This window comes from Capronia epimyces, assembly GCF_000585565.1.
Source record: "Capronia epimyces CBS 606.96 chromosome Unknown aczIQ-supercont1.3, whole genome shotgun sequence".
Classification (NCBI taxonomy): Eukaryota; Fungi; Ascomycota; class Eurotiomycetes; order Chaetothyriales; family Herpotrichiellaceae; genus Capronia; species Capronia epimyces.
The window spans coordinates 2,924,252-2,939,742 of NW_006912906.1; the positions used below are offsets into that span (position 1 = coordinate 2,924,252).

General features: G+C 53.3%; 3 protein-coding genes across 3 annotated transcripts; 2 read left to right on the forward strand and 1 right to left on the reverse strand.

The window, feature by feature from the left end:
* Window positions 1–4,272: 4,272 nt before the first annotated feature.
* On the forward strand, window positions 4,273–5,826 carry A1O3_04324 (uncharacterized protein; the record flags this gene model as incomplete). The annotated part of the gene is made up of 4 exons (XM_007734454.1): window positions 4,273–4,313; window positions 4,362–5,231; window positions 5,302–5,593; window positions 5,644–5,826. The coding sequence occupies 4 exons, from the start codon at window positions 4,273–4,275 to the stop codon at window positions 5,824–5,826; spliced, it is 1,386 nt and encodes a 461-aa protein (XP_007732644.1).
* A 4,613-nt stretch (window positions 5,827–10,439) lies between these two features.
* On the forward strand, window positions 10,440–12,180 carry A1O3_04325 (uncharacterized protein; the record flags this gene model as incomplete). The annotated part of the gene is made up of 2 exons (XM_007734455.1): window positions 10,440–11,421; window positions 11,549–12,180. 2 exons carry the CDS (start codon window positions 10,440–10,442, stop codon window positions 12,178–12,180), a joined length of 1,614 nt encoding a protein of 537 aa, XP_007732645.1.
* Window positions 12,181–12,540: 360 nt separating this feature from the next.
* On the reverse strand, window positions 12,541–15,108 carry A1O3_04326 (uncharacterized protein; the record flags this gene model as incomplete). Its single annotated transcript, XM_007734456.1, has 1 exon — window positions 12,541–15,108. One exon carries the CDS (start codon window positions 15,106–15,108, stop codon window positions 12,541–12,543), a length of 2,568 nt encoding a protein of 855 aa, XP_007732646.1.
* Window positions 15,109–15,491: the final 383 nt, after the last annotated feature.

Sequence of the window (15,491 nt, forward strand, 5' to 3'; positions counted from 1 at the left end):
CAACACACATGCACACATACGACTAAGCACTGGAAGCTAGCTCGATACTTCGAGTGACTCTACTACCTTAAATGGAAGAGGAAGGCCCCTCAAGGAGATGACAATGTTCTTCGCACGCAGCCACCGGATGTGCAAATCAAGCAGTCATGCTGTGGGGGTTTTGGAATTGTTAACTTTTCACAATCTATGGCATAAAACTGTGCAGTTTGGTGTGTGTAAACCCATTTTGGACTCGATATACATGTCGATTGTCAGCCAAACACAATTTCCGAGACATGATGACACGAATACGCGGCTCTGAAGTCGAACACTGCGTTGCCCTTGAGCAAGGACACTGCACATGATACAGATTGACCCTTTACTCTTTCCGCAGTTGGTGGCCCGAGAGAATTCCAGGTATTTGTGAGGGAGACGACTGCCGGACTGATTGCCTGTAAATCCGCTGTACCAGAATCCGCTGTACCAGCCGTGTGGAAGACCTTGACATTTGACTTCCACTAAGGTAACATTGGCTTTGCCATGATCCCGGCGATGAAATATTTGGCTGAGGGTCTCCGGCCCAAAATTCATTCTCGACACGAGTATTAATCACGCACGCGGATTGGAATCTAGTTCTGAAACGATGACCACACGACCAGCACTGCATTCTCACTTCCACACCACTTATTTCCCAGGACATGAATAAACTGACTCGTCCTACGACAGAACGACTAGTCACAGGACTCGATTGAGCCACCTGCTGAACTCAAGGGTTTGCCCATCGTCGGTCGGACATATGCTCGTACCCTCCGGCTAGGCAATCCAGTTTAACGCTGCTGCGATAGGCGCGCCCGCGCAACTTGGTACTACAGAGGGATGTGCTGGCTAGCTTGGCTACAGAAGCCAGCTGAAACATCTGAGGCGATAAGCCAGACTCAACAATGCAGGAGCGCGGCAGCAGGTGGAAGCAATTTTCTTCGTCATTGAATGATTGTCATCGCTGATGAGCGAGTTTGCTGTGGGGTTCGCCGGCACCACCAACTTCTAGGGTGAACGCCACCACGCACTTATGCAGTCAGGGCCATCCATGTTCTCCTCACCCAGCAGGGGTTGGCCTGGTCATGCTCTTCGCTTGGAGTCCACTACCAAAGTTGACTGAAGCAGAGTCTGGATCATTTCAAAGGTTGCGGGTACCTACGTGACCGCGTTGATTATTATCATACTCGTACCAATAGTGATTCCCCACAGCCGTGGGTGGCATGACTGCTCAGTCAACCCCGAGACTCTCTGTTTCCTCCACCGCGCCCTACTTCGCCGTCCTCGAGCCGAACAGTTTGTGTCGACCGTGTCGGCGGCTCTGGGACTGTACTTCAGAATTTCGGATCCGACAACGACGGGGTGGTCAGAGTTACTTTGTCTCGAACTTCGCCATCGCTTTGGGGGAGGGGGGCGGCAGATCAGATGCAATAATACCAAGCGATTTGTAGTCGTTGATCAGAGGTTTCGGCCTATGATCGGCAGACTGCTTCTCGTGCATAAACTGGCTGCCTCCAAAAGACCAGGGTGTGATAATTAGCCCACTATTTTTTGCGGAGAGAACCGTTGTGCGGCCGAGGTCAGGGCCGACCTTGTCGAATCAGTGCGCAACACGATATATGAAAGCGTACTTCGTACGGCGTACAGAAAACAACATCAAGCAAAGGGTCTTCGAGGGGTCCATAGCAGAGCCGAAGGGTCCTCAGTATCGAAACCGTCCCACGGTGGAAGATTGATTACGGAGTACAGTATCTCCGGGCCGCAGCCTCAGCCAACGCCCCAGTGGTCTGTAGGACTAGGGGAGGCACAGACCTAGGTGGCGCTGGTGAGATAGGGCCCTGCGGGTGAATCCGCGCTGAGTGGGATCACGCATTGCGCCATCTGGGGCGAGCGGCAGGCCACACAGACCACAGACCTTCTGTGGATGCAGAGCTCCGTTCTGGGCCGGACCCTGCTGGGTAAGATGCAACCGATCGTAGATACGAGTAGAAGAGCAGCACAGGGGAGGTTTGGGGTGGGATGCCATGCGGATAATTCGGATACCAGGTATTGAAGACGTTAGACGTCATGTTGGTTGTTTGGGTGACACCCCGGTGCAAACATGCTTGGAAAAACCATAATTAGCATTACGATTGACAAAGTGCGGGCTTGTAGGGGGGGCAACTACCACTTCCAGGCTCAAAGAGCTCATGAGCGTCCCCCTCTTTCAGAATCAAGTGGGCACCTTCTGATTTTCGATCCAGGATCGACCGGATTGGATTGGACGAGGGAGGGGCTAAAGAGCGACCAAGTAGTAAAAATGAAAGAGGGCCTGGCGAAGGCGTGGGAGCTAGCGAGCGAGAGGCAGGGTGGAAATGTTGAATGGAATGATGTGGGAGGAATTAGCTGATGGATGCAGTGCTTACTGGTTGGTGGAACTGCGCGGCATAGCTCTTGTGTAGTTGGTTCGCCGAAACCGCTTGGATTGCGCGCCCTACGGTGCTTCTGGTCTAGTATGGGCACTTGCAGCAGCATCGTGGCCGCCATCAAGGTCTTCGTCGACGTGTGTCAACCTGGTGGCGAATGAACGTGAGAGCCGCAGAGCCCATGGTCTTCGTGACGGCGGCAAGAGGATGGATACTGCCGCAGGAAGAAGAATCATGTTGAGGAGAGCTTCTATTGGAGAGAGAGCACACGAACAGTAGTTTGGAGGCTGGCGGGCGCCTCTAAGCCTCCAAGCTGTCAGTGTTCGGTCATATGTCTCTGATCCCCAGACACTTACTGGCAGCGCACGACCGGACTTCTACTATGCAGCGTCAGCTCTGTGATCATGATTGTTCTGGGCGAAATGCATGTCCAGCAGGCCTGGGGGCAAACCCTGTCGACACCTGCATGACATGACACACCCGCCACTTGGCCGCCATGCTGCCATCTGACGTTTGGGATATGTGGGACATATTCATCTGATGATATGATGGTAGCTTTCCTGGTTTCTGTTGATCCACCTCGGCATGTGCCTTCTCGCGTGAGGGGTGACCAAAGCCATACTATCACCTGTGTAGTATGTGAGCCCGTTCTCGGTGGTCCTAGTGTAAGAAGGCAGTGCTTAGGCGAGGAGGTGCTCGAAAGTCGCAGACCGATCATGACCGTGGCCAAACGAGTAGGGACTAATGCGGTGGTTCGGTCAGCCACTCGCCCAGTAGCGTGCTCGCCTCCATGCTGCTGATAACCTGACTTACCGATTCTGTTAAGCCTCATCAGCCGGGTCTGGCCTACCCCAGTCATTAAAGTTAGGGAGCAAGAGGGCGCCCTCAGGCGATCGAAGCCCAAGCCTGAAGTCAGACAGGAAAGACAGCTCGACAGAACAAGAGGTCGATGCAGACACTTCTTCACTGAAGCAAGGGAACAAAAGAGACGCCGCGGAGCTCGGGTGGAAATTAGAGGAGTGTTGGAGGCTCGTCAAGGTACACAGTACGGTTGCAATTTACATGTGTGTTTAGACGCAGGCACATGCAGGCACACGCAGGCACACGCAGGCGCGTACTTAGGTACTGTGGTACTTGTTAGTCGCAGTCCACCTCCGTACATAGACTATCCACCTCAGTTTTTTGCTACCTCCAGTTCACCCTTCATATCAACCCACCACCATCGCGTTGCATGGCATAGCATACACACCATCCCAATTCAATGAACCGCCATACTAGTCCTGCTCTGGTCTCCGTCTCCATCTCCATCGAGTCCCTTGCCACACCTCGTCGCGGGCCCCCCTCCGTCTTTCTACCCCTCGCACCCCTCTACCACTCGTCGTCTGTCTGTGCAGAACGCCCTAACGGCCACAACCTCACCAGACCTGCATCTGTAGAAACCCCTTCTCACCAATCATACCATGACACTGTCCTGATCTGATCAAAAGGACCACGTGCAGTTAACATTGAATGCTCTCAGCTCAAGCTGCCCTCTTCATTCCGGGGTGTTCGAGCCGAAACCACCTCCTGCAAAGCCGCAAACTTGCCCTGGTGTCGCTTGCACGCTCACTTCCATGTCCTAGCCTCTACCTTCCCCATATTTTTACGATCCATGTACTTTGACCTTGACGCCTCATGTCTTTCTTTTGTCCCTCATCCCTCTCGTCCTCCATTTCCTCCTTCACATGTCTTCTTCCTCTCTTTGTGCTGCGGTGCGGGATGTCCTGAGTGGTTTCACCACTCTTACAGTCGTTATTGCTTACCGGTCTCCCAGAGTCCCTGTTGCCCGAGGACAGTGACTTAAACGGCCATCATGGATCCCCGTACTTGGTTTCACTGGTTTGTCGTCTATTTGTAAGTGATGTTGTCTTCAGAAATCATGCCGCCAGCTTACCAACACAGCCTTTACCGCTATGTCCGCTTGATAGTGAACCTATGGTTGTTCTGGACCTTCAAGCCAATCCCCATCCCGGAAAACCCGACTCTCTCGCCTTCCGATGTCACAGTCATTTTACCTACTCTTGACGGAGAAGGGGAAGAGTTGGAGCGAACAATCTCCTCGATTTTGGAGAATGAGCCCAAGGAGCTGATCCTGGTCACCATTGATGAAAACTTGTACAAAGCCGAGAGGACCACGGCCAAGATGCCCGCAGCCAAATATGCACGCATCCGCTGTATGTCGGTCAAGCAGGCAAACAAGAGACGCCAAATGACCCGTGCCATTCCTGAAGTCAAGACCCAGATCATTGTCTTCGCCGATGACGACGTCACTTGGCCGGCCGAGACCCTGCAGTGGATGCTGGCTCCGTTCGAAGACAAGAGATATGGAGGAGTGGTGACTTGCCAGAGGCTCAGGCGAGCTGAGAACCCCTCGTTCTCGCAACGGATTTACGGCTTCTTAGGTGCCCTGTATCTGGAGCGCCGGAACTTTGACTGTGCAGCAACCGCCCACATGGACGGCGGCATGCCTTGTCTTTCCGGACGTACCTGTGCCTACCGCACCAGTATTCTGCAGGATGTCAACTTCACCAGCGGCTTCACGAATGAGAAATGGTGGTTTGGCCAGTATCAACTCAATGCTGACGACGATAACTTCCTCACTCGCTGGATGCTCTCCCACGGTCACAAGACCTACATGCAATACCATCCCAACTGTGAGGTGCTGACTACCCTGGAGGACAACCCGAAGTTCCTGAAGCAATGCCTGCGGTGGGCACGCAGCAACTATCGAAGCAACCTGACCAGCATGTTCTCTGAGCTTCACATTTGGAGGTAAGCGCTTGACATGTCGTCTTGGGGCCGTCCCTGTCAGATTTCTTGGCGCTGACAATTGCTCCTATAGGCAGCAGCTGTATAGCTCTTACGCGGTGCAACTCACAACTCTGATGCCCCCTGCCATCATGAGTGACGGCTTCTTGTGGTTACTCCTTGTGCAAGGCACTAGTGATTGGCCTGCTGAATATGCCCGTCTGGCTTTCTACACTTTTGCGGCATGGATGGCTTTTTCGAAGTTCGTCAAGCTCATCACCCACTTTGTCCGCTACCCCGTTGATATCCTTCTATGGCCTGTCTCAGTCCTATTTGGCTGGTTCCATGGCGCCATCAAGCTCTATGCGGCTTTCACACTGAATGAGGTAGGCTGCTTCTTCTCTGCCCTGGTGAAACAAACTAACAGTGGAAATAGACAACTTGGGGCAGCCGGGCCAATGCCGATGCCAGCGACTCTGGAAGAATGATCAAGCAAAAGAAAACTCGCCACTACTTCGACTCCTTGGATGAAAAGCTTCACCGCCAACTCCTTTCTAACGACGACACGAAACCCTACGCTGCCTATGACCTTAAATGTTCTCAGTCTCTTTCCGCCTAGTCTGGGTTTTTTTTATCACGACCGCATATTTTCCTTACACCCTTAATGCGCCCTCTTAAGTCTAATTCTTCCACAATACCAGGTTTTCACGATCGGCAAGGTCACTCTGGTTACTTTTTCCGAAAGCAACATTGTCTTCTGACGCCAAGAATAAAAGGGAGATACCCCAAAATTGGGATACAACTGACGATATGTGGGATGGTGGGAGGCTTTCTGCTTGATCTGTCCAAGCCAATCTGGCTTCTGGCCTCAAAAGCTCCTCGAAGTTTAGCCTTGTCTCTTGTGGTTCAAGAACCGCACGTGTCCTTTTTTGTTCTCTTAACTGCACTAGAGCCGCTCATCCTATGATTCTATTCGGCATCATGGACTAGGAGCATGACTCCTGGCCGTCTTTTCATGCATATGCATAAATGGGGTGGCTCTTGTGGTACTTATCGTGCTATTCTTTTTTCTTTGCTTGCTGGACTGCTGTGGTCCTCCTGTGTCTTGGGTGGGCATAATTGGTGGCCTGCTGAGACCGGCACGGAACAATGGGATGGCTTGACAGATGGACGAAATTACGAGCTGACTGGGACCCATGACTTATGGGACATGGCACGCCGTGTGCACACTTTCTGCCTGCTCGACCTCATGGTCATGCACTTGGAATTCCAAGAATGAGCGACGGCAACGAGATTCTCATTCGTTCTTTCCACTTTGCAAGCGGAGTACACAAGTCCGTTGAGTCGACATGGGTTGCTTAGCTGGAAATGGAACTATTAGCTCTTTTTCGGCTGGTCTAAAATGCACGATTCCTGCACGATTCACTTGAACTTTTCGTATACCCTTGTTTCTTGTCGAGTAGTGTCTTGTTTCCTTATCCCGTTTGGGTCTATTCAGCTCTGCTCCGGCCTTTCCACGTCCACTAGACGCGCTTGGCCTTGTGCTTGACCTTGTGCTTGCGTGTTGCACGGCATTGGTGTCGTGTGCCTCATCAGTCAGCCATTCTGCAGTATGTCAGCCTGTCGCCTATTGGAGGTGGTGATTCTGTTGTGATGGCAGCCTGTGAGATGCAGGTCCCGGCACGTTCGCTCGGTCGCTCGGAGTGGTTGTCGGACCTTGTACACGATTCTGACAGCGGCGTTCATGCGAGGGGTAGCCGGCTGCGGACCGAACTGAACACAGGGAAGTTCCAGGATGTAGACTGCAGACAACAGGCGAGATATTCTAGATTGGTACTAGCGGCGTGCATGGTTTGAGGCAGAGTTACGCTGCAGGTGTCAAGCATCAATCCTGGATTCAGAATCGGAGCATCGCTGTATGCTGTATACTGTATACTGTATACTGTATACTGGATGCTGGAAGCTGGATGCTGTATAGGTATCCGCAAGCCTGAAGTTTTCTTACTCCGCCTTCAGGCTCCTGCTCCGCAATGAGGGACTGAACATGGCCAGTCGTTGGGGCTCTTAGGCTGTAGGTATGCGTACCTGTGACTCCGTCCGCCCTATTTTGATGCGGGACGGTGTACCCCCATTTGAAAGCAGCGCACCCGATAACACTGTCCGTACACCATATCTCGTACGGAACACTCGCGGCAAAAGTACCTACCGATGCCCTTAGGGACACATGCCATGCAGTGTGGTTGGGAGTGTTCTGGACGATGACACCTCACAGGGAACGGCGTGTGATATGTGATGTGGCTTGCATGACGGCGTGAGTCTTGACAGAGCGCAGTTTTGGAGTACTACATAGTACTTTAGCTCTGGACTCTCGCCGTTAGTGACTGACTAACTAGCATGTTTAGAGAGAACGATTCCGTATCGCGAGATGATGGAGTTGCAGGTGCCCGGATGGATCCCTAATCAGGTATTTCCGTGCCATGTGCATTGTGCAACTCTGCTGTGATCGCAATCAGTCGTGAGGGACTCTAACATCATATGACAGACAGAACAAGACCCCATTCAGGCCAGGATCAGAGTTAAAAATGGTGGGTACACCGCACAGTAGATTAGGTTTCGTATGTCGGATCAGAGATGAGTACAAGGGGCATGCTTGTCGAAGAATGCGCCTCGCCGGAAATGGGAGGGCGATGCCATTGAGTTGATTCAGACATGCCATGCAACGCTGGGCCAGCTTCCATGTCGGCTGGCCAACATCAGAGTTGTTCCACGTTCCCGGCTGGATTTGAGATCTACCGCCATCGGGCTATGCGCACCGAGCGGTGCCCGAGAGCTTGCTTATGCGATGTACCGCAAATGGAAGGGCTAAGGAGGCTGGTGACATGTAAAAATATTGTGTCCGTGACCCAGTCCCTGCTCGAGACGTACCATTTGCTCAACCCTGATAGCTCGAGGCACCCCCGTCACCTTACAGGAGGCTTGATCCCTGGTTAGTTGCTCAGTACAAGGTTGTTAGGCGAGTTCGCTATCAATGCTGGCAACAGCATCACCGACACACGGGACGGCTCGGGGCTACTACCTTCAGCCTCCGGAGTCTTACGCAATTGCCGATCTTGGCCTGTCCGCTAACCCCGGGTTGTCAGGCCTTCGTTCGGCGGTGCAAGTCATTTGTAAAGTAGACGATGTTGAGGATTCATGCTGTGTGATGATGCTGTAGAACAACAGCCCTGTCTTGATCTTGCCCCACAGACAGTGGTCGTGTGCAGCCTGATTGCGGTGTGCTTGGAAGGACCCTGACATGCTCGTGGCCTAGGATCTCTCAAACCCGCCGGACAACGAGGCTGCAATGACCAGCAAGGTCACGTGCGGCGCTGACGAGAGGTCTGGGCTGGTCTGGTAGATCGTGTTGGTGAGAGGTGCTCGGACCTTTGAATAGAGACCAAGACCAAAGGTGAGAATCCGCTGGAACGTTACATAGCTGAGCGAGCGGACTCTTGACGTGGGCGATGTGGACGATGTGGACGATGTGGACGATGTGGACGATGTGGACTGTGCCGTCTCGTTGTCTCATGGCTCTGGCTCTCGGTGAACTCGAGACGGGCCACCATTCAAGCGCCATCCGCTCGATTGAAGGAAGAAAGGATGGTGTGACGGGAGGGTTGAGTGCCTGAATTCACCATTTAGTTGTCCTACATGACAGTTCTGCAGCTTCAAAGCACAATGGCGGAGTCACAAAATCCACAGTATCCGCTCTTGCCTTTCCAGGACACGACGACCTCCCTTATGGTCGTGGCGGTCAGTACTTGTGCTCCTGGCCTGGCAGGTATAGGTTGATGGACAGTCGCAACCTTTGTCCTGGACTTCATGTAGCATCAGCTTGGAGGACATGCAACGCTGACTTGAAGCGGCCTGGCGAAAGAGAGTTGATTTCAATGATGGATGCGAGAGGTCCCCACTGACTAGCCAGCTGCAGCTGGGAGTATGCAGTTGTTCTCTTCCCTCACCTTACTGTGTTTGAGTCGAGTGACTTTGGAAAAGCAGGGGCAGGCCCAACTTATCATGCAGGGCCAACTGAAGTCTAAATGTATCCACCACACAAAGGATCGGACAGGGCAACGGAACAAGTCGGAGGACGCTGGGTCGGTGCTATTCGGTTAATGTCGACCCTGGATACACCAACAATCAGTATCCGTACAGTGTACGGAGTATAGGAGGAAGGGGAATAGTAGTACCCATCGCACAGACTACGGAGGACTGGCGGTAAGTCTCTCTCACCGCGGAGATGGCCTCAGCAGCTATGAAAGGATCGTTCGAAAGGGGTAAGCTGGTTCGCCCGGTCCACGATGAGGGCTGTCTCTCTCCTTTGAGTCTCAGCCACAGATCCGCGCCCACTTGTTTTGGTGGTCATTTCAGAGGACGGCGTTGCTTCATGAGAGGTGCTCAGCAATCCCTGCTCAAGAGAGGGACAAGGTCTGGAAACGCAAGGGCAGTAAGACATCAGGAGAAATTCCAACAAGTATGCAGCAAATTGTCACGGGAGGTACACGGCCGCTTGTCTTGATATTCCAGCACTTTCAGGCTGTGTCTGGAAATCCGGACCGGTAAATAGTCAATTGAGATCTTGGTCTGGCGGCCGCCTGCGCTGTAACACACAAACGCAGTTAGGTAGGCACCTGCAGGTACCGTAGCTACCTTATGTACTCAGTACGGAGGATCATTTCACTGCATGCCAGCAAAACACCAACCGCAACACTGGCGAACTGTAACATCCCTCCTTACGCACATATACCTTCTCGTTTATGATGATTGAACTCGTCTTGAAGGGGATACGCTGCGTAGACCGCATTGAACCATGCCGGTGCTGCAGGCAGACACCTGTTGGCCCGTCATCATGGCCATTCAAGAACTTGAGAGCATGAGTTTGAAGTTTGGTCTTGCGCCATCTCTATCATCGACTTGAAGCTGGTGATCCTGGCATGCAAAGCTTGAGATGACGACCCGAGGCGGGTTATGATTCTGCTGGAATGCAACCGTGCACTGGCCAGACCGCAAGGGTGACCAGCAGTATCAAATTCCTCCCTCGAAGTTGCCCATACTTCCTCGCATTGGTGGTATGGCACTGTCTTGGAATGAATGACCAGCCATGTTGACCAGCTCACGGTATAAGTCGGCATCTTTCATTTTCAACGGTCCGAACTGCTCCTCTGTAGCTTTGTCTTTGGTCTTTTCCACACGATGGCTGCTCTGCGCAGACTGTTCCTCTTCTTGATAGCCTCAGCATTATGCCTCAATTTGACCTTCGCGCAGGAAGGAAGCTGGGGAGACATTGCAATTTCGTTGGAAGAGGTTCTTGATGCCATGCGGCAGTCTCATGAAGACTACCTCGCACAGTCAGGCTCCAAACCCAGCCGACGAGATGCTGGGTTCGGACGACCAAATTACTGGCAACCGTTGGCCCCATCACAGCGGCCCTCGTCACCAGAAGATTTCTCTGACCAGTTATCGCAGTTGGTAGCGAGCCTTGGGAGCTCGCTGGAAGAGCTGATTCAATTGATATCGTCGCAATTCGGCATCGGCGCTCTGCAGTCTGGGTCGCCACCCTTGCAGTCGACAATCCTACCCATCACTCGTTTGTCCACACGAGTCTCTGTTACAACATCAGCAGCGATCCACGCCACCACGACCGCAACAGGACCAGGGGTTACAGTATCCCTGACTACTGTAGGATCAACCTCCACCTCTTCACTGCCCGCCGTGACCTACTCCTTCAACCCCCAAGCATCGGACCTCAACGTCGTCTACTACTCGCAAACCGACCTAACGCCCGTCATTTCCCTGGACCAAGTGTGCGGTGATGACTCCATTGATATGGTCATTATCGCCTTTGTCACAGCACTCTTCAGTGATGGAGGATACCCAGCCATGAACATGGCATCCAACTGCTGGGCACCCAATGCCGCACAACAAGCGGCCGGGGCCATGAAACTGCTCGACTGCGTGGGTGACGGTTTCGCCAGCAAGATCGACAGGTGCCAAAAGAAGGGAAAGAAGGTTCTGCTCAGTCTCGGCGGGGCCTTCGGGGATCTGGACATGGCAAGCGAAGAGAAAGCCGTCGAGGCCGCACATACATTGTGGAGTTTGTTCCTGGGCGGTGCTGATCCCAATCTGCAAGCTCTACGGCCATACGGGACCGTCGTGTTGGACGGTATTGACATCGGTAAGAACACATACCCATGCACTCAAAGCACACGTACCGCTGATTGACCCTTTCGTACCTCGCTGAACCGAGCAACGCGAGCACCTAAGATCAAGATCTGTACTGATTAGCATGCGACCAAATTTAGACAACGAAACCCCATCCAACGGAGTTTACTTGCCAACCCTGGCTTCAACCCTTCGCCAGCTTTTTACTAGTGACACCTCAAAAGCATATTACCTCTCCGCCGCACCGCAGTGCCCGCGGCCCGACGCCTCGATCCCCGTATCCCAACTAGCTGGGTCAATCGACTTCTTCAGCGTCCAGTTCTACAACAACCCATCCTGCCAATTGAACGCTGACGGGTTCTTCGCGTCGCTCCAGGCCTGGTCTGATGACCTGCTCACCGATACCGGCGACACAGTTCCCACTGCCACCGGCACTGGCGGCACACCAAGCATGCGCATGCGTATCCGGCCTAAACGACAACCGCAGACCAGCGCATCATCAGCGCCTGAGTCCAACTTCCTCAATGTCAACAACGGCATCAGCGCGCCACGACTGTTGATCGGCACACCAGCATTCGCCGGCGCCGGGAGTGGCTACGTGGACGTCGCCACGTACAAGACCATTCTGCAGCGCGTCAAGGCGATGGGGCTGCGAAATCTGGCCGGCGCAATGTTCTGGGACGGAGCGTACCAGGAGGTCAGTGGCGAAGTGATTGATAGCAGTGGTCGGAACACGACGTTTGCCGAAGTGGTCAAAAATGTGTTGGCTTGAATGGGCAGAATCTGTCAGTAGTGTGTGGATGAGCCAGAGAGAGAGAGGGATAGGATCATTGCCCAAAACGGATTTCTCGCTTGTAATTGTAATAGGCAATAACAGTTAATGGATTAAATGTCAACCGGTGGTTGTGTCTATTACAGCAACATATCTCGGGCCCCTGAGGGATATTTTGTGTCTAATGGGGTACTATCAGCTCCTCAGCTCTTGCAAAAATTACAAGGTAATATTGGCAGCTAAGCATTCATGTGTCAAGGCTGCACTGCACGGGGTTGAGTCAGAAGCAGTCCGATCCTACAAAACAGACCAGCACCACTCCAACGGGCCGGACTGGCACTCCCGATTACACCACACCTTTTAGTTCGATGACTGCTGCCCAGGTGGCATGGTTATCAGCGGCCAGACCGTAGGACCCGGTCCGTCCAAGTAATGGTTGTTGGGTGAGAAGCTCATAACGGGGTCGTCGCCGCCGCCCCCACCGCCACCTACACCCAGGCTATCTTGTGTCTGAGATGGTGACGGGTAGTTGACATACAGCCCACCTGAATTGTTGAGCAGCGAAGCCAACGATGTCGGGATCGACTGGATCGGAGAAGCCAGCGTAGCAAGTCCACCGGCCGGAGACTGGCCGAAGGCCGGATATATCGGGGACGAGGGATTCGCTGCTGCTGGATGACCCAGATTCAGCGATTGCGGCTGTGCCAGGAACGGAATGGATAAGGGCCATGGCTGCAGCGATGAAGATTGGTTCGATGGAGACTGTGGCTGGCTCTGTGGCCGAACCTGGGAATGTATGAAGACGGGATGAGGGAGTGTATGTTTCCGCCGTAAAGTCTCGGCTTCGAGACTGGGTGCCTGATTGAGCAGTTCGAGCTTGTGTCGAAGAGGGATGCCGGGGCCGTTGACAGGGACGAAGGAAGGTGGTTGGATACTGTTCGGGGGTTTAGGGGCGGCATCGACCATGACCCTTCGGTATTCTTCCTCGAGAGCCCGCACCCGAGGCTGGAACAGTCGAACTAGATGGTTGCCAGTCCCTACATGGGTATTGTTAAAATGAAGTTTCTTCCATCTCTCAGAGATCGACTTACTCAAGACCAAATCCGCATAGGCCATGAGGGAGATCCAGCCTTTCAGCTCGTTCCTCATGGCCTCATATTGTTCCATGGTCAACAATGTTTTCCGCCGCCTGTAGGTATACAACGTTATCCCAAAGCCGGTGGCATAGGCTAAAGTCGAATGCCAGGTAAAGTCGACGCCTTTGTACTTGCTTGACAGAATGTGGAAGTTTTGTAGTAGACGCTTTGCGGATTTGTGGCTCATGTCTAAATGCCGATCCATGACTTCAGGATCGTCACTGGTGCAACAGGCTGGATGGTAGAGGTTCAGCTGATATTCCGCAGCCCATGTCTCTATAAGAAGGGTAGCCACTGTGATATTGACGTGTTTAGGTTCGTTCTTGATCGACTCGTCCCAATCTAGTTTCCAGGCGTTGATCTTCGTGTTGAGTGCGTTCACAGTACGAAGATATGTAGCGGCCGGCCTCCTCACGGAGATGATGTTATTATGAAGTTCTGTGAGTAACGGAAGAAGTTTTGCCAGGTGGAGGCAGGGCCAGAAATCGCAATGGCCCGAGAGGTCAGAGGAAACACCCTCCTTGGACAGCTCAGAGTCCTTAAGTGGTCTGGGAAGCGGCAAGTCGATGTGCTGGAACTGCCACGGAGCCGGCGAACCCACCCTGCAGCCCGTCGTCACACATATGCCCAGTATGGAATGGAAGACCCTCTTTCGGAGCTCCTTTGAAAGGAGGTCTCTCTCGCCCTCGGGAAGATCGATCTTGTCGGGATCACGATGGTACTCCAGCTCAATGGCTCGCACGAGCACTTTGTGGCTGTATGTCCATGAGACACCTGGCTTGGGGAGATTACGAAAATGTACAATGATCAGGGCCATGGCCTGCATGGAAGCGAGCGAACGGTCGTGCCACAGGTCGCGGTAGGACCCCAACGCGTAGTGTAGATAGCGATGTGAGTCCTCAAACTTCTCGGTTGAATGGTAGTGGTTTCTAACCGCTGTCTGGTGGGCGATAATGGCAAATACCATTACCACTTGCACACGCTCGGCTGCCGTCAACATGGTCGGGCGAGCGTAGAAATCTCGCACTAGTTCCAGGAAACTGGGTCGATGAACGACTGGGACATATTGCGACATGATCACTAGAAAATGGCTGGCGTCGCGCAAGGCCTCCTCTCTGGGGGGCAATTTAGGGTCTTCGACCCGTTGATATCCTGCTATTGTGTTGGTAATGGATGTTCTGGACAGGTTGAATCTGTTCCTCGTGGTTGGAGGATAGTCCCTCATCATCTCACAATCCCACGCACTTATATCAACTGTACCGTCCATGATGTCGACCACTGTGCCTTTAACGGGGCCGGATTCAAGTGGCTCTGAGTGGTCCGGCGCAGGCCACCCGACGTAGCGTGCATCTGGGACAGACACGGTGGGATATGGGCCGATTACAGGAGGAGGCTCTTTGATCGTTGCAGGTACCGGATCTTTGGTGTCGGGCCTCTGCAAAGGGCCGTACCTGTGTTGATACGCAGCCAATTGTTCCCTCAGGAAATGCAGCTCGTTTTCCGCCCGGCTTGTTTCTCCTCTTTCTCTGGCTTGGCCGGTGACACGGTCGGTGGTGTAGCATCGAAGACCCTTTTGACGACAAGGCTGACAGGCCATGGGATCTATGTCGCACTTCATTTTCCGCTCTTTACATCGATCGCAGGCCTGTCCTGTGCGGGAGGTGGCGGCGAGTTTCTTTCGCACGGCATCGCTGTACTGCGTCGGCTCTTCGGGTAGGGTCTTGATCCTTTTCGAGGGAGTACCACGCTCCACGGAGGGCGGAGAACCCCTCTTCACAGGAGGTGTATCCATGGCATGGGCGCAGCGCTGGCAATGCTGGTATGGACGAGAAAGAGAGGGCTAGTGGCGAGTACCGTGACACCGGTGACAACGTGCCCCGGATTGGCATGCGCAGGATGAGCACGCCGATGGATCGAATTTTGATTTTGCGCTCTAATTGAAGATCCCTAAGCGTGCTAGTGACCTAACCCCACGCACCTACCACGCACTTACAGTACCCTCCTAACCCCCGGGGGAGTCGGCCGAAGGAAGGGAGCGACGAAGCCAGCCACGATGTCCAAGCGCCCAAAAAAATAATCAAGCGTCTAAGGAGCCAGCTGAGGAGGCTAAGGGGCTAAGGATGCTTGTTGTGTAGGCGGGCTCAGGGGGCGTATAGCCCACACAGGGCGACCTCG